General features: G+C 39.3%; 1 protein-coding gene across 1 annotated transcript in view; it reads left to right on the forward strand.

The window, feature by feature from the left end:
- LOC132405625 (PDZ and LIM domain protein 4-like) overlaps positions 1-27729 on the forward strand; it is a 109436-nt gene that overhangs the window by 62510 nt on the left and 19197 nt on the right. Inside the window, exon 3 of the mRNA XM_059990583.1 lies at positions 3122-3206. Within this exon, the coding sequence (XP_059846566.1) occupies positions 3122-3206 (85 nt within the window). The remainder of the gene's footprint in view (positions 1-3121; positions 3207-27729) is intronic.

The raw sequence follows: 27729 nt of genomic DNA on the forward strand, positions 1-27729 counted from the left end.
GGGAGACCAGGGGACACAGCCTCTGAATAGAGGGGCATCCTTTTAGAATGGAGATGAGGAGGAATTCCTTTAGCCAGAGGGTGATGAATCTGTGGAATTCCTTGCCATGGGCAGCTACGATCATTGTGTATATTTAAGGCAGAAGTTCATAGATTACTGGTTCGTCTGGACATGAAAGGATGCAGGGTGAAGGCAGGAGATTGGGGCTGAGAGGAAAATAGATCAGCCATGATGAAATAGCTGACTCGGTGGGCCAAATGGCCTAATTCTGCTTGTACATCTTATGGTCTATTATTAGTCTGGCATTTATAGATATTGACTTGTGGTGAACTACATATACCTGTCTGGACACACCCCCTGCTGACTGCTCCTGTGGCTCCTCCTACAGACCCCTGTATAAAGGCGATTGAGGCCTGAGCCCGGCCTCTCAGTCTCCAGGATATAGTATGGTGGTCACTCACTGCTTGTTCCTTCTTCCAGTCAATAAAAGCCGATATCTCGCCTTTACGTCTCAGTGAGTCATTGATGGTGCATCATGACTACCTCATGTGAACCAGTGCATGCTTGTGGAGTATAATGTATCAATGGTTTGTGTTCAATATGTAACAATAAACCAAACACTGAAACTTCTTCCATTGTATTTTATAATCCTGACATTGTAGTAACTTTGAAATAACAATATAACTTTCCCTTAGTTATTTGATTCATTTTACCTCTGATTTTCTTTGTTACCCTGTAGTTTAATAGAAATATTGGTATTTTTATGAATTTAACTATGGAGCTGAGCCTGCTTGGTGTATTTTGGAACCTTGGTGGGTGTTACATAATTTAGTTATGAATATTAAATGAATAGAAATCTTGAAGGTAATAAACAACTTTACAAATTCCTATTGTGCTTGTATTCTGGCAGGAGAGTGCTATATCCTATGAATATTTAAACTGATTTTCCATGTCGGTGGAAAGTGAAAAGTAATAGCCTTATTGTAAAAAGAAACTTGGAGTGGAAATTTCACATTTTTCCATAGCTATATGTCTTTCACTTTGCTGAAAACTGGAAAGGACATAGCTAACATCAGGTTTTTAGAGGAAATGGCAGATTCACTGGATTGAATGTTTTGTATTGTACAGGCAACTGTTTGGAACACAACCAGTGGTGGGATGGGCGGATTGTATTGTGATCTCATGTGTTAACCAGTTAACAAGCAGATATTTGATGACAGATGCCATGTTTGTCTCCAACTTTAACTTCACTGCGGTAGAGCGATGAACTGCAGTAGAGTGTTTGCTTTCTGAATGGCATTCTTTGTTTAGGTGGGCACCTTCATCGTTATGGATGAGTTGGATTGAAAGGCCTGTTTCAATGCTGTACTACCCTATACCTTTGTATTTCCTACCACTGTAACACCCACCTTTTACACAACTAGAAAAGAATTTGAGCCTCGTACTGGCTTCATTACTTCCACATCAAAAAGGGTCACACTTGAAATGTTAAATCCATTTCAAATCTATCAGCATATGGTCTTTTGAAAGCAATGGATTGAGACCAATCCTAGTTTTATCTCTGTATAATATATAAAAAATCTTTTGTGACCTTACAGTTTTATTAAAAACTCTAGCATCTCAGGTAACTTTTTCTGATGGTAAGTGTATAACTCAAGATGCTTTTAGAAGTGTTTTTAGATAAGCCATCTAATCATTTTTTTCAAAACTCCTGAAGAGATCTTGACCTGTTTCTTATCCATATAATTCAATTTTTAGTGTTCACCAGACACTGTAAAATTAAACAAAGAATGGGTAGCCTTGGCACTTTGCGAGACTTACCATTATTTTAGGTATTATCTTTATTTCTTATTTCCAGCAATGATTAATCCATATTTTTCTCCCTTGTTTTCCAGCTTCTGGATCTTCCGTATCCCATGTCTTTTAGTTCTTGATTTTATATAGATATAGATAAAAAAAAACAATTTGGCAAATCTCTATTAGATCACCTTTCATTCTCCGATGCCCTAGTGAAGAGAGCTTGTTCAACCTTTCCATAACTTAAACTCTGGCAATATCTTTGTAAATCTCCTCTTGCCCTCCTTCCAGCTTAATGACATCACTCTGAAAGCAGAGGGACCAACATTGAACACTATATCAAATGTGGCTTTAATGTCTTGTACAAGTGCAATATCCTGACAGAAGGCTAACATGCTGAACACGATCAGCATACCGTCTACTGGTCACTTTTAGGGAACCATGTGTTTGCACTCCATGTCCTTCTGTTCTACATTTCTCCCAGGATCCTACCAATTACTATGGAAGTGCTACCTTCAGATGTCTTTACACTTGTTTGAATTGAACTCCAATGGGTCCACTTCCCCAGCTGATTCCAGATTCCCAGTAATTCCTGATAGCCATCTTTATTGCATAAGACCCCACCTATTTGAGTGTCATTGGTAAATTTGCAAACCGTTCCTTGTACGTTCTCATCATAATCATTGACTGTAGATGTCAGATACCAGTGGCCCAATACCAATCTCTGGGACGCAACACTAAACACGTCTTCAGTCCAAAGAGCAATCTTCATATCCTTCAAACAGCTGGGAGCAAAATTTCTTGGAGGTTGGGGATGATGGGCAGGGGTGGGAATGGAGGAAGTAAAATACAGAGTGTTACACTTTTGAGATGTGATTGGATATATTTAGCATGTATGTGAACAGGACTCTGCAGCAGATAATGATTGCACTGGGAAAAGTATAGAACATAAATTCGTTTATGACCTGTGTTGCTGATCTAATATTATTTCTTGGGTTCTATGGTAACAACACAGTTGTGTAGTTGAATGTTTTCCTACTTGGTCATCTTTGTTTCTTTAAACAAGTATCTAATTAGTGGTGAGGGACAAGGAGAAAAGTATTCCATATTCACTGTAAATGAACCTTATTTCACTTAAAAATACTAAGGTTGACTGTAAGTGTCATGCAATGTCTTATTATTTTAACCCAGTTTTAAGAAATGCAGATAATTCTGGAACAGTTGATACCCACTTTGTGTATAATTCATTTTGAGCATTTGCTTTATTTGTAGCAACTTTCCTTAGCCAGAGTATCACTCAAGATTGATTGCTGCTTTATTCCAGGCATGAAAACAAACCCTGGTCCCCAAATGGTTTTGAGGACGTAAACGCTCAATCTTTCAAAAGCAATTTCCAAGCACCTCCACAGGTAGGCATTAAAATAATGTATGTTCACAACTATTTCAGTGGTATTCCTCCTGTCAAGTTACTTTGAACATAGTTGTATGATAGAAAACAGTTTGAAGCAAAGTCTGGGAACTGTTTGAGGGTGCTACCACACTGGATTACTTTGGCATTACCACAGAATGCATATTTGCAATGATAAAATAATTCTCATCTCAAAGTCACTTAACTATCCTCGGAAATTTCCTTTTGGAAAGGGGGAGGAAAAGCAAAGTGAGAATTTTCACAATTTAATCCTAAAACAAGAAGCAATCATTTTTGATCATTTCTGAAGTGATTTTTTTTATTCCAAGTTGGATTTATAACCTTCTGTTTCTGACTGCCTCGCTGAAAATGAGGGAACTATTAACTGATTATCTCCAGATATTTTACATTAGTTATATTTATTTTTGCTACAATAAGAACTTCCTAAGCCCACCAAAATGTGGAAGAACATTGAGTTCCTTAACATTATGAAATAACTCTCATTGAAGAAGAGGTTGCAACTAGCATACATCACCCCCTCCACCAAAAAAAGTTACCTCTAGTACTCTATGTGGGGTAAAGAAATGCAGAGTGTTTATAATCTTCAAAAACCACATTATGCATTGAAACTGCATTGCCATTCGTATGTTTGTTTTTGATCCATCACTTTCATATTTAGAAGAGATGTCCTTTATCCATGGTTGGTTCATAATGGGTGTAAACTTGGAAATCTGCACTTTTCTGCAAGTTGAATAATTTTAACATATTGCCTTGTCAGTGGGAACAGAGGGGTTTTAAAAACAAATTTAGATAGGATTTTAAGGGCAAATAATTTGCAAGACTCTGCACAAATCGTAAGTGAATAAATGTGATCTGCAAAAAGCCTGCACTGGCTTATGGGTTGAATGGCCTTCTGCTGTTCCATAACAATTGTAGAACTAGTTTAAAACAGTTGATACCAGATAGCAACTCAGAGTTCCATTCTGCTGAAGACTAAGGGCTAGATTGTGCTGAATGTTGTCCTCCCTCCAGAATGACTGCTCAATGTCCTTGCATTACAGTACCGTAAATTCCGGACTATAAGCCACTACTTTTTTCCCACGCTTTGAACACTGCGGCCTATACTATGGTGCGGCTAATGCATGTTTTTTTTTCATGCCGCCAAAAACATTTTGCCTCGTAACAGTAGACCAATAAAATTGATGAGTAGTTCACAGAGGTCCAATGAAATTGTACGATAAATCAAGCGCACTTTCACAATTAAATTATTGTAAATCAGTCATTTGTACTCACCTCATCAACATGGAAAACACTCAAAGAAAAGCATATGATGCAGCTTTTAAGTTAAAGGCGATCAATCTGGTGGTTGAAGAAGGAAATCGAGCTGCTGCACATAATCTTGGCATAAATGAATCGATGGTGAGATGGTGGAGACGCCAGCGTGAAGAACTGAGTCAATGCAAAAAGACGACAAAAGCTTTCAGAGGTAATCATAGCAGATGGCCCGAACTTGAAAACTTTCTTGAAGACTAGGTTAACACACAGAGAGCAGGCAGCCGCGGTGTTTCCACCGTGCAGATCAGACTGAAGGCTAAAGCAATCGCCACCAAAATGAAAATCGAAGATTTTAGAGGTGGGCCATCGTGGTGTTTTAGATTTATGAGACGAAAAGGCCTGTCCATCAGGGTACGCACGACTCTGTGTCAGCAGCTCCCTCCCGACCACGAGGAAAAACTTGCTAACTTCCGCACATTCACTCAAACAAAGATAGCGGAGAATTCCATCGGGCCAGATGATATCATTAATATGGATGAAGTACCTTTGACGTTTGACCTGCCTCTCACTCTGACTGTTAATAAAAAAGGTGACTCGTCCATCACACTGAAAACAAGTGGCCATGAGAAAACGCATTTTACTTGTGTTCTGAGCTGCACAGCATCCGGACTAAAGCTTCCACCGATGGTGATTTTTAAGCGGCTGACAATGCCAAAGGAAAAATTCCCAAAAGAAATCATGGTGAAAGTCAATAAGAAAGGTTGGATGATGGAGAGTCTAATGAAGGATTGGCTGAGAGAGTGCTACGCCAAGCGACCAGGGGGATTTTTTCACATTAAAAAAAAGCATTGCTCGTTGTGGACAGCATGAGGGCCCATATAACAGATTCAGTGAAAGCTGCCATCAAGAGTACAAACTCAATTCCAGCTGTGATTCCTGGGGGCACCATGAAGTATTTGCAGCCACTGGACATCAGCGTGAACCGGGCATTTAAAGTGGCGCTGCGCGTTGAGTGGGAGGCTTGGATGACGAGCGGTGAGAAATCCTTTACCAAAACAGGCCGCATGCGAAGAGCATCTTTAACTCAAGTCTGCCAGTGGATCCTAAATGCGTGGAGCCGTGTCACAACATCCACCATCACCAACGGGTTTCGAAAGGCTGGACTGCTGTGTGCGCTCAAGTGAGAGCGACAATGAAGAGACTGAAGTGAGTGACGAGATCCTGAGGTTGTTCAATTCGGACACTGAAGAAGAGGACTTTGATGGTTTTAGTGTGCAGGAGGAAGATGAAGAAGGCGATCAATAACTTTTTCTGGTAGGCTGCAGTATATATATTTTTTTTACCAGTCGTTAGGAGATATTGGAATGTTGTTCCTGCACTGTTCAGTAAAAAAGTATACGCAACGTAATTTGTGTGTTACCAATACGTATGTATATTTAAAAGTAGCTGTGTTACAGGCACTGTTCGAAAAAAAGCATTTGCAATATGTATTTGTTTATGTTACCATACGGATTTAAATAAAAGTTAAAAAATCCTCACGTGTAATATCTTTCTGTGTAAATATCTCATATTACAATGTGGGACACCTGCGGCTTAAAATCCGGTGCGGCCTGTACAAGTACAAAATTGATTTTCTTTCTAAAATTAGAGCGTGCGGCTTTTACTGTCCGGAATTTACTGTACTTTAACAGCATCTTAGATAGGTACTTGGAGCTTAGAAAAATAGAATGCTATGTGCTAGGGAAATTCTAGGCAGTCTCTAGAGTGGGTTACATGGTTGGCACAACATTGTGGGCCGAAGGGCCTGTAATGTGCTGTAGATTTCTATATTCTATGTAGAAGTTTGTAAGTTGATGTTCTGTAGAGATGTTCTACATCAGTGAGTAACCAGTTTTGTATCATGTAATTTTGTTCTACTTAAGTGGTCTGAGTTGTGTGTAGCAAGGACAGTGTGAATTAAATTTTGAATGTTGATGCATGTGTAATTAAAGATTCATTGACTGCCACAAGACTCACCACAACTGCACAGCAAAGCCATCAGATGATGCTTGTGATATACTTTCTTGACCTTTGATTCTTGACTATAACTCATGATGAGAAATAAAATGAAAATGTTATGGTGGCAGAGGGTACATGAAGGTGGTACATGTGAGGTGACGACACAGTGAAAAGAAGCTATGACGTAATCTCTTCTACAAAGCAACAGGCTGAAAGGATGGATCTATCAAGGCAATGCTGTTTATGAAATTGAAATAAAACAGAAGTAAACTTAGTGGAGGAAAGATCATTCCAGAGAAGAAGTGATATCAACAGGATTTGTTTTGAGCCGTGAGAAAGGTAGGCTTTAATATTCAACTTATGTAAGTTCATCAAAAACGGAGGTCCTTGATATTAGGCTTAATGATGAGGCTGGATTAGCTCCCAAGCAGAGGTTCCCAACCTGGGGTTTCTTGGACCCCTTAATGGTATTGGTCCATGGCATAAAAAAAGGGTTGGGAAACCTTGTGCCAAAGGAAGTGTTGCTGCAATTTTACAAAGGCTGATATACTGGATGGAATACAGTAGTAAGCTTGCACTTCCCATTTAAGACTGAAGAGCTAAGAAGTCAAAGAAAGAAATAACGTAGTTGTCATTTTTACTTTTACCCCACTTACTGACCTTTCAGACTTCTGTACAGTTTCAGTAATGTAATTTTCTTTCCACCAAATAATTTAAACCACCATATAGTTTTAACAATTTCAGATCAACCTTTTCCTCTATTTTCCTCCAAGTCGTCAACTGTTGGAATGCTTTGTTCCCATTTCAAATATATTTAATTCCATTTTGCTCCCTCTTAATTATCACATTGCTGCTCCCTTGCATTTTTCACTATCATGGCATTGTAACCTAATTTTTCCTTCTGCCATACCCATTACAGAGAACTTCTGTGTTTTGTTTTATTTATTAAAACTAGTTTTGATAAGGTCTGCTATAAAATGTTAGGACCCACAATGCAACTCCCAAAATGGGTTCCTGTGGAGTTCAAAAAAAGATTTGCTTGAAGACCATAAAATCTTAAGAAATATGAGCTTGCATTGGCTAATCTAATCCCTTGAGCCTGCTCAGCCAAATAATAAGACTAGAATTATCCAGCTTTCCTCAGGCATATTTTCCAACCCTGTCCCTTTAACCCTTGGTTCCCTTACTGATTATAAATCTATCTTTGCTTTTACAATCACATATTAAAATATTCCACTTCCATGGCTTTTTACCATAGCCCTCTTTCCCACTTTTTTCCTTTTTTAATAAAAAAACCTCTGCTCAAATTGAGGAGTTGCCTTTCACCATATAAGCTCCTTAAAACAGATCTGTCCCACTACCTTTCATTCTTGCCTTTCCTAAAAGTCAAATGTCCTTAAATGTTAAATTCCCAACTTCGGTCTGTTTATAACTGTTTCCATTATAGAGGCGAGATAATTTCCATAATAACAGCTAGATCATATCGGTAATCTGTGCTGTTTATCCATTGATTTTTGTTTAAAGTGTGACATGAACTTGAGAGAGACTTCTAGCTGTTGCATTAACACCATTTATTCTTTCTATGGTGGTTCAGTTTTCTGCCTGCTGTTTTGGTTTGTGATTCTCCGCCTTTAATTTCCAACCTTATTTCCCGACCCATACTTGTTTAAACCATCTGTCATCTATTTCCCAAAACCATCATGAAGTAGCGCATCCACCCTGCTTTGTCCTACTATCATTTGGGAGGAGGCTAATATAGCATCTACACCAGGACCACCAGCATCAAACAGTTAATTTCCCCAAACAGCAAGGCTGAACAGCACTCCACCAACTTACCCACCCTCCCACCCCATGAGGTCTGCTTTATCACTTCCTGTCAGTCACCTTATATACAGACATTCATTCCTGTGCCTTGCATCACTCTATAAACAGTCTATGTATATAAGCTATCTTGTGTATTTTTAGCTATAAATTTGGATCCCAAGATTTCTCTGCTCGGTAACATTAAGGATTTTGTCCTTAACAGTGTACTGTCTCCTTCCATTTGCCCTGCTAAGGAGCAACACCTCAGTTATTTATCTGGGTTAAGCTCTGCCTGCCATTTCTCTGTCCATATCTGCAATTCATCTATATTTTGCTGTATTCTTTGTCAGTCATCTCCAACTTCACCAATGTTGGTATCATCCACAGATTTACTAACCCACTATCTACATTTCCATCCAGATCATTTATATACAGTACGTCACAAACAGCAGAGGTCCCAGCACAACTCCCCTAATTACAGACCTCCAGCTTGTGAAAGTCCCTTCAACCACTACCTTCTGTCTTCTTTGTGCAAGCCAGTTCTGAATCCATCAGCCAATTTGCCATGGAGCCTATACATCTTAATCTTCTGGATTACCCTCCCATGAGGTATTTTGCCAAACGCAATACTAAAATCCATGTAGACAACATCCACTGCCCTACTCTCATCAACCTCTCTCTCATTAATTTGCCAAGTTGTTAATGCATGACCTGCCCCACACACAGCCATGCTGGGTCTCCCTAATTAGACCATGGTTTTGTAAATGTTCATATATCCTATCCTTAAGAATTTTTTCCATCAATTTCCCTTCAGCTGATGTGAGACTCTCCAGTCTATAGTTCCCAGGATTTTCCCTTGTTCCCTTCTTAAATAAAGGCATATTAGCCATTCACCAGTCCTCTGTGACTTCACCTGTGGCTGGAGAGGACACAAATGTACTGATCAAGGACCAAGCAACCTTCTCTCTTACGTTCTTCAATAACTTGGGGTAAATCCCACCAAGCCCTGGGGACTTACCAATCTTATTACTCAGAGGAGGCCCAACACTTCCTCCTCCTTGAATCCACCCCCAACCATCCTCCAGATAGGTCACACTACTTTGCTTTTCATGTTGTCTTTTTCTTTCAAAATTAGTTCTGCTACTGTTGGGACCCGTGATCTACACTTTGGTAGTGTTTTCAGTCCAATTGAGCAATCTGATGCTTTCCTGTCTCAGAGTGTGGCATGCGGCCTCGAGTCCAAGGAGCCTGGAGACGGGACGCTAGCGCATGTTCAATTCCATTGCTCGCTTTTCACAGCATGGAAGAAGGCTGGAATCATTGAGGCGAGCGTGGAGTGTGAGCAGGTGTTTAGTGGCATCTATCATCGTCTCGCTCGCTGCTGCCAGAGGAAGGAGGCTGCATGTGAGGGTCTCGTTCTCCCTCTCACTTGATGGTGCAGCAGTCCTGGGATTTGGGCAAGGTTTAATTTACACAGTTATGGATTGGTCTCTTTAGTTCACTTTACGTTGTGTTTCCGGTTTCTATTGCTTTTTGTTTTGTGTGATTTCAATCGGGGCGTTCGCAGATAACGAACAACACAGTGCTAGACTGAACTAGAACTGAGCTGAAAATGAATATGCCTGGACTCTTCCAAAATTTTGTGGATTTTTCCCCCTTTTTTTTGCCATCTGCCCAATTTGTTGTTTTTAGGCATGGGGAAAGGGGTGTTCTGATGTTTATCTTTGAGCAGCTTCCATGGTGTTTCCTTGCTTGGTGGGTGTCTGTGGGAAGATGAATATCAGGGTTGTATTCTGCATAGCAGCACACAAAGAAGTGGAGAAGGAACTCAGCAGACCAGGTAGCATCTAAGGAAACAAAGTACAATCGACATTTCAGGCCAAGACCTTTTGGCAGGACTGAGTGTGTTGCTTCCAGCATCTGCAGATTTTCTGTTGTTTGTGTTTATATTCCGCATACATTAATAATAAAATTACTTTGAACTCATGTACACGGTCTCAATTTTTCTTTGCACTACATAATTTATATACAATAAAAAATTTAAATACTGTAGCTCTCCATGGATATCAACCTTTTGGAAATTGTATAATAGTTCTGAAATATTTCATCCAATGCTTGACAATTTATCAGCCAGATTTCCAGTATAATATGAATTGCTCTGGCAGGTTTTCCATATTCTGAAATGTAAGTTTTGGACTCAATACAGCGTTATTCAGTGCTGCAGTGTTCCTTTGTGATGGGGAGAGTTTGGATGTATCCTTGTATTTCATATGTAAGTAACCACTTGTATTGTAAACTGAACTTGCTATGGCTTATGTGCAATAGGAACAAAATTGGAATCAAATGTGCTCTTTGAATTTCTGCTTCTACCACTGTCAAACAATATAGATCATGTTCCTAGTTGATACCTGTGGTTTTCCATTATTACACTGAATTGAAATCTTTGTCTTTTGAAATAAAGTTGGCAGTACTATTGTATTTTAGACATGAACATTTAATAAGTTCCTTGGAATATTTGTGAACCCTGCAGAATTTTTATCTTTCTGAATAAATGTGACCTAAAATGTGATCATATTTTCACACAAGCCCTAACACTAGTTAGAGAACCCAATTAAATTAAAAACACAAAAAGCAATTGTACTTGAGCAAACACGAGTAAATCTGCAGATGCTGGAAATTCAAGCAACACACACAGAATGCTAGTGGAACACAGCAGGCCAGGCAGCATCTATAAGGAGAAGCACTGTCGACGTTTTGGGCTGAGACCCTTCGTCAGGACACAATTATACTTGTTCATTTATTTGAGAAAAAAGATCCAATATTCTTTTTCCAACAAATACACATAATGTGAGCCATTGCTTTCAGTAAACCCAAACCATAATGTTCCTTCCACCATGCTTCAAAGTTGTAATGATGTTTTGGTGTTGGTGTGCAGTGCCTTTTTTTCCTCCAAATATAGCATTGTGCATTTCTGCCAAAAAGTTCAACTTTTGTCTCAACTGTCCACAGAAATATCATCCCAGTAATATTGTAGAATGTCTAGGTGGTCTTTTGCAAATTTGGAACGTGCAGCAATGGTCTTTTTTCTGGAGCTCAGTAGTTTCCTCCGTGGTGTCTTTCCATGAACACCTATCTTGTTCAGTGGACACATGAGCAGAGACTTTAACAAGTTCTAGAAATCTCTGCAGTTCCTTTGCTGTTGCCCTTGGGTTGTTTTCACCTCCTTCAGGATTGCACGTTGTGCTTTTAGTGTGATCTTTGCAGAACACTACTGCTCGGGAGAGTAGCAACAGTACCGAGTTTACTCCATTTGTAGACAATTTCTCTTACTGTGGACTGATGAACACTCAGGTCTTTAGAACTGGTTTTGTAGCCTTTTCCAACTTCATGCATCTCTACAATTTTTCTGAGGTCCTCTGAAAGATATTTTGATTGAGGCATGGTGCACATAAACATACTTATCTTGAGAAGAGCAGTTTCTGTCAGTGACCTGATTTTGTGTGTCTTTTTTTTATATAGGGCAGGGCTCCTCTCGGCCCACACTTCCAATCTCATCTCATTAAATGGCGCACCTGACTCCAAATAGCTTTTGTAGAAGGCTAGAGTTACCCTAGAGGTTCACATACTTTTTTGAACATGTAATATTGGATCATTTTTCTCAATAAACCAATGAACAAGTATAATTTTATATATTTATTTAATTGTGTTTTCTTTATCTAGTTTTAGGACTTGCCTGAAGACCTGATCACATTTTGGATCATGCTTATGCAGAAATAGAGAAAATACTACAGGGTTCACAAACATTCTTGCACCATTTGTAGGCTGAACACTTGTTTAGAGTTAGTAATTAAAATATATAATCTCTGCCATTTGCAGTGTAACTAGCCTTGCTGACCTCTAGAATAATCTCGAAGTTTAAAATCCATAACACTGACATAAGAGAATTTTTCAAACTCTGTAATGACAAATGACATTGAGGAAGTACTTAACAGAAAATCAAACTCTTCCCAGCTGCTGCTTTAGCAGAGAAGATCGCCAATACATTCCATTGTGCAAGAAAATATCTAATACTTAGGTACAAAACAAGCTCAAACACAAGAATGGTTTACAAATTTATTTTGATTCTCCCAAGTGTGCTCTGCCAGACAGAAACCAGCACTGGAATGTTGTAACCAAACAGCACTTTTTAATACACTACAGTCAAGTGGCATGTTAATGTTAATGCCATTGCCTGCTTTGCAGGGACAGCTAAAAATAGTTTGCTAAAAGGATGGCAAGAGGGCATTGCTTTGATTTGAATATTGTGTAGTTTACTTTCAAATCTTTCCCATTTTATTCCCCTCACCCAGCACCCCACCCCTCACCCAACTCCTTGCCACTATTTTAAAAGGATTCTTTAGAATCATATCATTTAGACCACAAGACATAGGAGCAGAATTAGGCCATTCAGCCCATCGACTGTGCACTGCAATTCTACTATGGCTGATTTATTATCCCTCTCAACTTCTTTCTTCTGCCTATGAGCCTCCACTTCAAATGCACTCAAGTCTAGGCAGCATTATATTGGGGAATAACCTTGGTGTGCAAGGCACTAGTTGGAAATCTGACTACACTATTCCACCGTGTCCCCACCCCTCACTAAATCATCTCGTCTTGCTGGTAAATTGTGCACAGATATCAAGTGCAACTTGTGTACTTCTGAATAGGAGATGGAAAATGAAAGGGAGAAGCTTCACAGCCAAAAACACTTTCGAATGCCTCACCCAGCTTCTTGTATCATTGGAAAGTGCAGAATTAAAACCAATTTGGAGAGACCCCAAAACAAGCCTCGACCTCCCCCACTGACTCAACAGCCTTCCAGCAGTCATGACGCAGCCTCTGTGGGAGCACTAAGGAGAATGTTCATAGTAAACAGTAAATTTTTAAAAACAGAAATTGGAGTAGAGAGAATCCAATTGGAACTGGTATTATAATCTGTGCAGTCTGCACTATGATGAGGAAATGACCTTGACATCAGGGTAATTCTTCATCATTAACAAATTTAAATGGCACTGTGGTGCAGAAGTTATTCCTGTTACTGTGCAACTCTAGATTTGATTGTTGACTTTGGGTGCTGTTTACAGGGATTATTTATGGCCAAGTGGGCTCTCCCTATATCGCTCAGATTTCCTTCAGTGTCCCAGAAACCTGCTAATGATGTAATTGACCACAGCAAGTTGCTTTTGGTGTCAATAGGTGAAGAACAGTCTGGGAAGTTGATGGGCATATGGGAGAGAATAATTGCCAGGAGATGAGGAGGAATTGTATTGGTAAAACTGCGAGCCATTGTAGACTAGGTTGGTGAGCAGTCTCCTGTCTCAGGATGAATGAGAGATCAGTATACACAGCACGTAATTACTGAAGTGCAGAGATGGGATCAGAAAGTTACAATTCACATTCTACTTCATACCATACTGTTCAACAAGTATGTAATGCCAAAACTGGATCAAAAGGTCATGATTTACAGCCTACTTAATTAGCATCTACTTTTACAAACTGTTTCATGCTGAAATTCATGAAACTTTAAACATTTTGTGCTTTTCCTGGAAAATTGTTTATTAATGTTGAAAATAATTAACTGTAATTATACACAACTTTGGCAGTAGCTCTAAGTACAGATCAAGGGTTCTGTCAACCTGCTGTCCACTGACTATATGAGACCAGCCTGCTGCCTTTTTTTAAAATAGAAAAAACAACAATTGGCATCCCCTTCATGGCAAGTTTATGCTATCACAAAAGCAATCTAATGGAACATACAACAATACAGCATTAGACAGGCCATTCAGCCAACAATGTTGTGCCAATCTTGGTGCTAATTTTGATTCCAATCAAAATGTCATCCTGCATATCATCCATATCCCTCCATTTCCATCACATTGATGTGTCTGTTTAAAAGGTGCAAACTCCACCAAATAATGCATTGTATGTGTTATGATCAGAGATTAAGGGAGCTAGGGCTTTACTCTCTGGAGAGAAGGAGGATGAGAGGAGACATGATAGAGGTATACAAGTGTGGTAAACGATGTATACCTGTCTGGACACGCCCCTCTGCTGACTGCTCCTGTGGCTCCTCTCACAGACCCCTGTATAAAGGTAATTGGAGGCACTGTTCCCCACAGTCTCTGAGATGCTGTGCTCTATTTTGCTGCTAATAAAAGCCTATCATTCGCCTCCCATCTCCGAGAGTTATTGATGGTGCATCAACAAGATATTAAGAGGAATATTTAGAGTGGACAGCCAGTGCCTCTTCCCCAGGGCACCACTGCTCAATACAAGACATGACTTTAAGGTATAAGGGGTGGAAAGTTCAAGGGGGATATTAGAGGAAGGTTTTTTACTCAGAGTGGTTAGTGTGTGGAATGCACTGCCTGAGTCAGTGGTGAAGGCAGAAACACTCATGAAATTTAAGAGACTACTAGACAGGTATGTGGAGGAATTTAAGCTTGGGGGGGGGGGGTTATATAGGCAGCAGAGTTTAAGGGTCAGCAGAACATTGTGGGCTGAAGGGCCTGTACTGTGCTGTATTGTTCTATGTTCAAACTGACTGATTCCTCTACTATTCCTGGCACTCATTCCAGACATCTTCCACTCTGTTGTGTTTTAAAAACAAAACTTGCTCCTCTTGTTGCCTTTAAATACCTCACCAAATTTCCTCACCCTATCTTAAACGTCTGTCCTCTGGTGCTTGACATTTTTAACCTGGCAAAAACATTCCCTATCAATTTTAAAAACCTCTAGGACTCCCTGCAATATCTGATGCTCGGAGAAGAATTTGCTAGTTTATCCAACCTTGTAGTTCAGCCATGATGGAATGGCAGAGCAGACTCGATGGGCTGAATGGCCTAATTCTGCTTCTTATGTCTTATGCCTACTAATGCAGACAGCATCTTGGTAAGCCTTCTGCTCCCTCTCCACATCCTTCCTATAATAATCCTGAACCGCATCCAATGTGGTCTAACTAAATTTTACACAGCTGCAGCATGACTTACTTAGTCTTGAACTCAACACTTCTGCCAACGAAGGAAAGGCCAAAAGCCATCCTTACCATATTATCCACTTACATAGTCACTTTCAGTAAACCACGGACCTGGACTCCAAGCTCTCTCCGTACCTCAGTGTTGTTAAGGGGTCTCATATTTATTCTTTCTGCAAACTTGTTAATCCACGCATCTACATTTTCATCAAAATCATTGATTATATATAACAAACAAGAGGTTCTAGCACTGATCCTTCCAGTACACCACGGGTTAGAGCCCTTCAGCTAGAATTCTTACACCCCTACTCTATTTTTTATAGACTCGCTTGCTCTGAATCCAAGCTTGCAATTCACCTTGGATCCCATAGATAGTAGGCATGGAAATTTACTATTCTGGCTGGAGGTCCATGACCAATTGTGTTCCACAAGGATATGTGCTGGGACCTCTTGTGTTGCACACGGATGAAAACAGATGGATAGATTACTAAGTTTATGGATTATACTACGACTGGTGGAATTGTGGACAGTTAACAATTAACAAAGAAAATGGCAAGATTTAGGTTGGCTATTGACATGAGCAGAGAAGTGGCAGATAGAATTTAATCTGGGCAAATGTGAAGTACTGCTTTTTAGGAGGTCAAATGTGGGGGGTGGGGGGAGGAAGAGGGCATACAGATAATGGTAGACCCCTAAATAGTATTGTGGTACAGAGGGAACTTGGGATTCAGGTAGATAGTCCACTGAAAGTGGTGAAGAAGGTGTATGACACAGTGGCCTTCATTGGTAGAGTTGCTGAGAATAAGATTATGGGGTCGTGCTGCCGCTAGATAAGACTTCAGTCATATTGTAGTATTGGATACTGTTCTGGTGGCACTATTGTAAGAATTTTTTTGAGGAATTCAGAAGAGCTTTATGAATATTCTGCCTAGATCAGAGAATATGGGCTATCAGGAAAGCTTGTATAAAATTGAGTTCTCCCTCTTCCTGGGAGGGACCTGATGGTTGTCACACACCTGCCTTTTATCCAGAGTACACATCTCCATACCAGCATGCTTTAAAGGTTAGAGAGTGAAAGTTTAAGTGTCAAAAGGCAAGTTTTTTTTAAAATGTGGAATGATGGTAACCTGGAATAGATTACCTACCGGGGTGGTAGTGGAAGCAGGCAGTTTGGTGGGTTTTTAGAGGCTTTTACATAGGAAGGATATGGATGATGATGGATGATACTCTGGAGGACATTTGGTAAAAGTTTCCATCAACATTAGCACATCATGTCCATTATTGTACGGTTCTGTGTTCTATTAAATTCAACAGCAACAAACTTGCAAGTACTTATTGCTCAGTAACACTGGTGGGTACACATGCAATTGCACAAGCTTTCATTCCTCAGGCAAAGGAACTACTCTGGGAAAAGATGGAGAAACATCATTCACTGTGTTATGGAGGACTGTGCAAGTAGCTGTCGCTGCAATAGCATGTACATTGGTGGGGGGGTGGAGTGTACACCAGGACTGACTCCATTGCAGGATGTGCAATGATGTGTATATTAACTGCTAAAGGAATTAGTCTGACAACCAGTTGTCTGACTGCTTTCTGAATAACTAGGAAGTCCAGTAATGATTCCAGCCCAGAATGGCCATGGCCAATAGGATAGATAGATATAGTATTTGATGGTTTCAATGGGCTGAGAAAGGGATGCAGGATGAATTGATAGGAAAAATGAAAGGGAATAACAGAGGAATCTTCTTGGTCCTGATGGAGTTAGAAGGGAGACCTGGACCTCTTTGGATGAAGAATAATAACTTTCAGCCCAAAATCCTAACCCAATGGCACATGATGTATGCTGTGCCAGAAACTCAAGTCAAGCTGAACACTGCTAATGGTCAAACCAGGGCACTAATCACCACCAGCCCTTTGCAGGTCTTCTGGATGCAGTGTTAAACAGAAAATGCTTTCAAGCCCGATTTCTGCAATAATTAGTTTTTCAAGGAAGTTAGACCGTAAGACCTGGGTGAAGAAGTAGCATGTTTGGCCAATCAGGTTTGCTCTGCCGTTCAATCATGGCAGATTCATTTTTTCCCTTCCTCAGCCCCACACCCTAACCTTCTCCCTATAACCTTTGATGCCATGTCCAATTAAGAAACTATCGAGCTCTGCCTTAAATACACCCAACAGCCTGGTCTCCACAACCGCCTGTGGTAATAAATTCCACAGATTCATCACCTGGCTGAAGACATTTCTCTGCATTTCAGTTTTAAATAGACACCCCTCTATCCCGAGGTGGTGCCCTCTTGTGTTGGACTCTTCCACCATGGGAAATATCCTTTCCACATCTACTCTGTCTTGGCCTTTCAACATTCGAAAAGTTTCAATGAGATTCCCCCCTCATCCTTCTAAACTCCAGTGAGTACAGATCCAAAGCCATCAAACGTCCCTTGTATGATAACCCTTTCATACCTGGAATCATCCATGTGAACGTCTTCTGGACCCTCTCCAATGCCAGCACTTCTTTTCTTAGATGGGGAGCTCAAAATTATTCACAATACTCAAGGTGAGGCTTCACCAGTGCCTTTTAAAGCCTCAGCATCACATCCTTGCTGTTGTATTCCAGACCACTTGAAGTGAATGTGAACATTGTATTTGCCTTCCTCACCACCAGCTCAACCTGCAAGTTAACTTCATGGTGTTCTGCACAAGGATTCCCAAGTCCCTCTGCATCACAGATATTTGGATTTTTCTCCCCATTTAGAAAATAGTCGACACATTTATTTCTACTTCCAAAGTACATTTTCCAAAATTGTATTTTATTTGCCACTCTCTTGCACATTCTCCTAATCTAAGTCCTACCTGTTTCCTCAAAACTACCTGCCCCATCACCAATCTTTGTATCATCTGCAAATTTGGCAACCAAAACATCTATTCCTTCATCTAAATCATTGATGTACAACATAAAAATAAGCTGTCCCAACATCAATCCCTGTGAAAGACAACTAGTCACTGGCAGCCAACCAGAAAATGATCCTTTTATTCTCATTTGCTGCATCCTACCAATCAGTCAATGCTCTAATCATGCCAGTAACTTTTCTGTAACACCATGGGCTCTTCAGTTGGTAAGCAGCCTCAACATGAGGTACCTTGTCAAAGGCCTTTTGAAAGCCCAAGCATACAACACCCTCTGCATCCACTTTATCTATCCTACTTGTAATCTCTTCAAAGAATTCTAACAGGTTTATCAGGCAAGATTTTCCCTTGAGGAAACCGTGATGACTTTGTCCTTTCATATCCAGTATTACCAAGTACTCCATTCCCCCATCCTTGCACTTGACTCCAACGTTTTCCCATTTGCCTTGAAGTCCCGTGCTGATGCCGGTACGCCACCAGCCATCCCAATTTGGAGTATTGAGTGCAGTTTTGGTCACCTACCAACAGGAATGATGTCAATAAGATTGACAGCGTACAGAGAAAATTTACAAGGATATTACCATGACTGGAGTACCTGAGTTATAAGGAAGTTCTAAAGAGGTTAGGAATTTATTCCTTGGAATCTAGAAGATTGAGAGGAGATTTACAAAATTGTACAAGATTTTGACAGACTTTTAAGTATATAAAATTTGGGGGCATAGTTAGGGTAAATGCAAGCAGGCTATTTCAACTGAGGTTGGAATGAACTGCAACTAGACATCATGGGTTAAGGGTAAAAGATGAAAAGTTTTAGGGGAACATCAGAGGAAACTTCATTTAAGAGTTATGAGAACTTGAAATGTTCTGCCAGTCCAAGTGATGGATGTGAGCTCAATTTTAAAGTTTGGATAGGTATGGGATGGAGGGCTATAGACTGGGTGCAGGTCGATGGGACTAGGTCATTTAAATGATTGGGCATGGACTAGATGGGCTGAAGAGCCTGTACTTTTCTATGACTGGAGAATGTTATTATAGAAACACAAGATTTAAAACTGATACAAAATATATTTCATTTCAATTTATTAAATTAAATTACTGTTAACATTTTAAATTGTTTTATTAATCAAATGTGACTTAAAATCCACTGTTTGGCATTCATTAATGTATCACTCATGGAAAAAAATGAATGTATTGAATCAATGCCACCCTTTCTTGAAATGGGAGTATTTTTAATGTGATTGAATTGATTGATGTTATTAGCTAATTCTGCCAGAAATTATGTAATTTGAAGGAAGGTTTGAACTGTTTCCATAGTTGGCCTCTTTGCAGCTCTGTGCAAAATATATTTTTATTAACTCTTTAGTTTAGAGTTATGATTGGATTACTTGCAGTCTTTAGTTTGGAAAATGTTACTATAATTAGTTAATGAATTAGAGAAAAAAATCTCAGTTCTGCCTAGAGTATTTCTGCCATTCACTGAAATTTATTCATTTCAGACTAATGGTTTAAATATATGAATGCCCAGCCACCACAACACTACCAAAGAAAGAAATTTGAATATTATCAAGGTGTCTTTTCTTTCCCTAATAACTGATAATGAACTCTTTTCGGTAGCAAATTTGTCGCAAAAATCTGTAAAATTACAGTGTGCTGACTGACTGACCTGATAATTGATATGAATCTACTACAAGATTAAAGTCATGAACCCAAAAGAATTTGGACCACTTTTCATCTCTGTTCTATTTTGCAAATGCGACTAGCTAATTCAGTAATAAGGATGTCGCAATCTGGAAAAAAATAGTCGTCGTCTTATTGGAGGACAGGAATAAGTGCTGGCAAGCCGCTTCCCATTTTGAGAATCCAGAATTAAGGACCACTGCCTTAGCGAAAATATTGGCACTTAAAAGGCTAAAATATATTCACTTGGATAGTTGGGAAATCATTGGTATGAACAACGTCAAGAAACTTAGAGCAGCATTCAAACTTCAGCTTTGCACTGTCTTTATAATGACAAAACAAACCTGAGCTACAATTCCTATTCATGCCTAGCTGATAAATGTGTATTGTAGCTGTCACACAACAGGTTGAAGCTCAAAGTACTGTGACATTGACATGTTGTGGGAGCAAAATATGAAAGATGGAATAATGAGGCAAAGGAGAAACGGGGAAAAATGTGTTTGTGGAAGATACTTGAAGATCATTGCACTGCAGATTTAAAGATTCTAATCTTATAAAGGGGCTATGTAGGCTGAAAGAATTATTTCTTCAGACTCTTACAAAAGAAGTGGTGAATCCACACTTTTAGCTTGTCAGTAAGCCACGTCCTTTGAATAACTTTGTCTCATGACTGTAATAATGCGAGTGTTGGACTTAAAAGTAAGTTTAATCATTTTAGTTTCAAGGGACAAATTTCTAATTCTGTATTACCTTGTACATTAGAAGATTTAAAAACACCTGTCACTTTCTTAGGATATTTCTTCCCTAATTGTACCCACCTGCATTTTCCTTTTAACTACTAAATTATGTGTACATACAGTACTTCGACACCCTAGCCATATACATGGGTGAAAGACATTTACACAGTGCTGAATTTGTCTACGTGAAGCAGAACGTGAATTTGGGAGCAAAGGATGTTGAGAAAGGTGAGAGTGGAGTGCCATGGGAGGGGTGTGGGACAGATGGCAGAGGGACAGAGCCACACACAAATCTGGGATACCAGGCAAGATAATTTGATTCCATGCGATTGATTTATTGATCATTATATGTCTCTCTGCTGCTTTCTGCTCCCTCCCCTTTTTCCTAGATTCCCTACACTTTGCATTCTTCCCACTCAGTCCTCAATATATGCTGTAGCACTAAAGTTCAAAAGAACGGAAAGAAACTAGCTAAATTGGTAGGTATACCCAGGTATACTCTTGACTACATACACATGCCACCTATTACAGAATTTCTGACTAAAATAAATGTTTAATGATGATTTCTGAATCTTCCTCACTCTGTCAGACCTCACTGAATTAATGTCACTTATAGACAAAGAGTTGAGCTTCATTAAATATGTCTGATTTTTTTTAACTCACCTTTAAGCATGCACTTAGCCTCCATCTACTGGTAACTCTGATAACATGATAAATTATACCAGGGCATTATTGATATCTTAATACTCCATGGCACCAAGCATTGAAATTGTCACATATTCAACTTCAAGCACTGCTACTGCATCAAACTTGTGCAGTCTTGTTTGTGAATACAGTCGGCCCTCCTTATCCATGAGGGATTGGTTCCGGGACTCCTCGCGGATACCAAAAAACACAGATGCTCGAGTCCCTTATTTAATATGGCTCAGTGCAGTGGACTTTAGGACCCAGTGGAACCCCGGACCTTATTTAACCTGTCTCAGTGCGGTGTAACATTAGGATCTGGCAAAGCTCCGAATCTGCAGTGTTTCTGTTCATGAAAATAATCACAATCACGATTGAAAATAAAGTGGAAGTAATAAAGCGATCGGAAAGAGGTGAAATGCCATAGGTCATGAAAAAGCATTAGGCTACAGTCAGTTAACAATCGTAACAATTTTAAAGGATAAAGTGTGAAAGGCCCTGCTCCAATGAAAGCTACAATTATTACTAAGCAGCACAGTGGTTTAATTATTGAAATACATACATTTCTTAAGTGTTTTATATGCATAGAAAAGTAAAATAGATACTATATTCTAAAGACAAACGTTTGACTAACTGACGCTAAATAATATCGGATGTACCTGTTCCGACATACTTAGTAAGAGAACTTCTGGTTTTTCTTGATCCCAATCCACGATAACCTATGCACATCCTCCAGTATGCTTTAAATCATCTCAAGATTACTTATAATACCTAATACAATGTAAATGCTATGTAAATAGTTGTTATACTGTGTTGTTTAGGGAATAATGACAAGAAAAAAGTCTATGCATGCTTGAACAACAAGTGCTGGAAAAGCATTTCTGGGTTTTCTCGATTCGTGGTTGCTTGAATTTGCGCATGCTGAACTCGCAGATAAGGAGGGCCGACTGTATTAAACATCCTTGGTGAAATAAAACTTGATGTTTTCATATTCATTTATTTACCCAATGATATTTTTGACAAAAATGTCTCTGCATTCTCTCCATTTTTGTGATTTCCCTGGCATAGCAACAATGGATCTGAGACATCTGTTTTCCTTTTAACGCCAGTTTGCCTCAGTTTCAAGTTGCAAGCTCTCATGTTTATAAAAAGAAGTTGATTTAAGTTTATTTTGAGTTTTGCAATTTTGTAGTTTAGACTAGCTTTGTATAAATACTGAAAATGAATACAAAACTGAAATAGATGAACTTAGAAATCTATCACAAGTTGTTGAATGTTGCAATAACACTTCACTTGTTGCAGTAGAATGGGAAGTAGTTTCAATCACCTTGCCAGGTATGGGATAAAACCTTAGCAAAAGCATGAAATTGGCTGCAAGTACTAACATACCAGAAACTATATTTAAGCAACAGTGTTTTGTTTATAAAACAAAATCAAAACATCTAATTCTAAGAATTACATTTAAAATGGTGCTGTCAGATGGATTCATTATAAGAGTCATAGGCATAGAATACCACAGCACAACCAGGCCTCTCAGCCCATCTAGTTCATGCCAAATCACTAATCTGCCTACTCCCATCAACCTGCACCTGGGCTGCAGCAGCGTCGTACCCCTCCCATCCATGTACTTACCAAACTTCTCTAAAACATTGAAATTAACCCTGCATGCACCACTTGTGCTGGCAGCTTGTTCCACACACTTTTCACCCTTAACTCATGACTTCTGTTGTAGTCTCACCCAATCTGAGTAGAAAAAGTCTACTTGCATTTACCCTAACTATACTCCTCATAATTTTGTATACCTCTATCAAATCTCCCATCAATCCTAGGGAATAAAGTCCTAACCTATTCAACTGCTCCCAGCTTGGGCTATTCAACTTGGGCTCTGAAGTCCTAGTAACATCCTTGTAAATTTTCTCTGCACTCTTTCAATCTTAATTACATTATTCCTATAGGTCGGTGAACAAAACTGTGGACAATAGTCCAAATTAAGCCTCATCAACTTATACAATTTCAACATCACATTCCACCTCCTGCACTCAATACTGGATTCATGAAGGCCAATGTGTCAAAACCTTACTTTATCTACCACCTTTGACACCACTTTCAAGGAGTTATGGATCTGTATTCTCAGATCCCACTGTCTACTGCACTTCTCTTTGCCCTACCACTCACTGTGTAACAATTACCCTGGTTGGTCCTCTCAAACTGTCCAATACACACCAATCTTACACAAAATGCTGGAAGAACTCAGCAGGCCAGGCAGCATTGATGGAAAAGAGTAGACAGTCGATGTTTCAGGCTGAGACTTTTCATCAGGACTTTTTTCCATAGATGCTGCCTGGCCTGCTGAGCTCCTCCAGCATTTGTGTATGTTGCTTGGACTTCCAGCATCTGCAGATTTTCTCTTGTTTTTGACACACCCAATCTTCCAGAATCAGTTTAACACATTATCATGCACATTGTTGATATACATGGGTGACAAGTAACAAAGGACACAACACCGATCCCTGCAGCTTCTTGGGAGCCTTTCTTAAACAACAGAACAATGTTAACTGTCCTCCAATCTTCCAGGACCTCACCTGTGGCTAAACATGTTTTAAAATACCCCTGCTCGGGCCCCTGCAATTTCTGCATTAGCCTCCCACAGGGTCTGAGGGACACCTAGTCAGGCCCTGGGGATGTATCCACCCTGACTTGCCTCGCGATAACAAGTGCCTCATCCTCTGTAATCTGTATATGGTCCATGAGCTTTCTGTTGCTTTCTCCCACTTCTACAGACTCTGTGTCAGTTTTCTGAGTAAATACAGATGCAAACAATGAATGTAAAAACCTTCTCCATCTCTTTTTAATCCTCAGAAAGATGACCACTCTGACCTTCCAGGGGACTAATTTTGTCCCTTGGTATCCTTTTGCATCTTTATCCATTAGGATTCTCCTTCACCTTGTCTGCCAGTGCAACCTCATGCCCTCCTGATTTTCCTTAAGTGTTCTTTTGCATTTCTTGTACTCATATACCATATATGGTGAACTACATATACCTGTCTGGACACGCCCCCTGCTGACTGCTCCTGTGGCTCCTCCCACAGACCCAGGTATAAAGGCGATTGAGGCCTGAGCCCGGCCTCTCAGTCTCCAGGATGTAGTATGGTGGTGACTCACTGCTTGTTCCTTATTCCAGTCAATAAAAGCCAATATCTCGCCTTTACGTCTCAGAGAGAGTTATTGATGGTGCATCAAGTCCCTCATTGGTTCCTACCTGTCTATATCTGCTATAGATATCCTTCATTTTCTTAAGCAGAGCCTCCATCTCTCTTAAAAACAGAGGCTCCCTAAATCTGTTATTCTTGCCTTTTAAAGCTGAAATGGGGGTAGTCATCATTTACTGGATTCTTAATCTTGTTTATAATTAAGTATTTACATGGACATGAACAATGCAGATTGTTTTCCCCTGTTCACAGGAAATAGGGAACTTTTTAAAATTTTTATGCGTATTGAAAGACTAGTTTCGGACTGATTCCTTGACAAAATGATTTGGTCTGCAATTAGAAACAGTGAGCAGCTGTTTCTTGACATTGCAGCGGGATCACTGAGTAATGACTCCTTTCTAAAATCCTGATCTCATCCCTTATGTGTTTAATGTATTAACTTGGAAGTGAGTTAAGGAACTTAAACAAATGTCTGTTTCCCAAGCAAGCCTTTGCTTTACGAATGAACATAATTGATCTGTAAAATGGTCAAATGAACTATATTTTAATCACTCAGCAAGGCCATCAGCATCTATGGAGAGAAAGATCATTAAAGTTTATGTTGAATTAACATTATTTTTCTGCAATTTCTGCCTGCTGACTAGGCCTAGGATTTTCTAATTCATCTGATTTCCAGCATCTGAATTGCTTTGCTTTTCTAGGATGGTAACTTCAGTCATTTTAAGAGATGAGTGACTTAGATCCAATCAATCAAAGTCTTATTTCTCATCCTCTCTTCCTCCCCCCCCACCCCAAAAGTTAAAGCCATACCACACTGATCAGCTTCTCCAACATCTTTGTCACCTCTCCATTTTCAACTCTCCTGAAAGCAGAGTTAAAATGGGGCTGGGTTTGACCTGTGCCTCCATAATCTTGTCTGAGTAGCCATTAAGGTCGAGCGGAGGAACGGGTGGGACTGAAATCAAATAAGCCCAATAATATTCTTCCATGTCAAAATGTGCACTTTCCATTATAAGTAAGAGCATAATCAGCAGCAGAAAATGTGATTGATTTTTAGTTCCCACATTCCTTTTCCTCTCTAGTCTGCTAATATTGATCTAGTTACAATAATGTCTATAACTGAGTCCTTCAGCATAGCCTAAGAATTGACCATTGGTATATTGTTGAACATTAGATTTACTTGATGACTAGGGTAGGCCTTCAATAATTCAGTTAATACTTCTGTGTGATACTAAGAGCTGAACTCTAAATAAAGGTGTACAAACAAATAATTTGTTTTGGAATTTGTAGTTCTTAAAAGTTGAACCTCTTAGATTTCTCTGAAATAAATTCCACCTTAAGACTACAATTTTCAGCTGTTTCTGTTTTCTAAATACAGTTACATTTGTGTGCTTTCTCAAAATTTCCTAGGCTAATTTTTTCCAAGGAAAGAGCATCTTACTTGTATGTCAGCAAATCCCCAGTGACCATTACCAAACTATTTAAGATGTATGATATGTTTGTGCGGAGTTTCCAGTAAGAATTGCAGAACATGAATCAGAATCCTGCTCACCTCTGAATCGACTGAGAGAGGATATCTCAAGAGTGCTAAAAAAAAAATGCCAGTGATGTCGAGGAATATGGAGGACAATAGAAAGCTTCAGGTTGTTGGTACTGGGGGTAAGACAAGGAGCAGAGTGGTTCAAAGATTAAGACTGATAACTGTGTGTTTGAAAGGCCAAAGTACATCATGAATTTAGAAGAGGAGAAAGTTTATCATGGAGCCAAGCAGATTCTGTTGAGGAAGGGGTGATAGCAGGCTTGAAAAAAAGAAAACATAATCAGAGAAGAGAACCACAGGAGGACTGCAAGGTATCATTTATTTCACAGAAATTCAGTGGGGAGATCTGGGGGAGAAATTGTAACATGAAGTAAGTTTGTAGAGGATGTGTGTGATATTCTGATGTACATCGATGTATGTACCATTAAAACATTTTACACTGGAAGAGCGATCACAGAAATAACATGAAGCTGCCTGTGACACTTAATGCACTTTGGTTCTATAAATGTTTAAAGCACCTCAGGGCATCTCTCTGTCAAAGTTTAACTATTGCAATATTCTTTCTTTTGGGTTCAACATATTCCATCCTGGGACTGGGAAACAATGACTTTTTATTTGCTACATGAAATTACCATTCTTAATGCTTTATTTTTCACATTTGAAGAATATACAATGCAATTTCACTGTATGAATTTTATGGTCTGAATCACAAGAACAAGTATTTTTCACCATGTTTAAAGGTATCCACAAAGATTTTGTTAGTATTTGAAGGAGGACGTGCTGCAAAGAGGGTGCATAACCGATCACAACATAGTTCTTCAAGTAGACTCATTAATGAATCCCTTACTGTGACAGGAAGAGTATGACTCAAAGTCAGTACATTGGATTTAAATTGTAGAAGAAAGCAAAATTAATATTGGGGAGGAAATTGGATTGAAAGAGTTTTTACATCAACATTCACAAAGAATAATGCACTATTGCTGTGAAAATTGTATCTTTGGAAGCAAATTTTATTTGGAAGAAATTACCACTTATTGCCCCTAATTTTAAAAAAAAAATGTTCAACCTTAAACAGATCGACCTGAACTGCTACCTGGCATGTTTAGTGAGTAAGTGCCCCAACACCACATCATTGGATGAATTTCATTGCTAATCTAGTCAGTGAAAATCTGTTCTATTTTGTCTGCAAGCAAAAGGTTAAATTCAACCACTGTGTATTGCCAACTTCTGTATCGAACTACATATCTACACCTATACTTCAGTTGCTTTTCACTGTGATCCTCGCTATCATTACCATTAAAATCCAGGTAGATATGACCTATTAAACAACCATAACAATTCCTTTTTCAGAATGTTATTATTCACTGATATGGAAGTAGTTTATAAATTAGTTTTCCAACTAATTCTTGGGTTATTTCAAGTCAATGAAATCGGAAATTAATGAGAGATTGGTCAAGATACTGCATGCAATGCTTTCTTCTGCTTTCCTCTTCTAGGAGGATTGATTAAATTGTTATCATTTCACTAGTGTCAATCCTGTACTGTTCACATTTTTTCCTCTTGAATGTATTGTGAGGAAAGCAATGTTTTAATATATAGTCATCTCCACTGGGGCAAGGAATTGTAGCCAACACATGCAATCATTTAAAATCGGAATACTTTGTTCTGATGAGGTTTGGGAAAAATTG

The sequence above is a fragment of the Hypanus sabinus genome, chromosome 15, assembly GCF_030144855.1.
Source record: "Hypanus sabinus isolate sHypSab1 chromosome 15, sHypSab1.hap1, whole genome shotgun sequence".
Classification (NCBI taxonomy): Eukaryota; Metazoa; Chordata; class Chondrichthyes; order Myliobatiformes; family Dasyatidae; genus Hypanus; species Hypanus sabinus.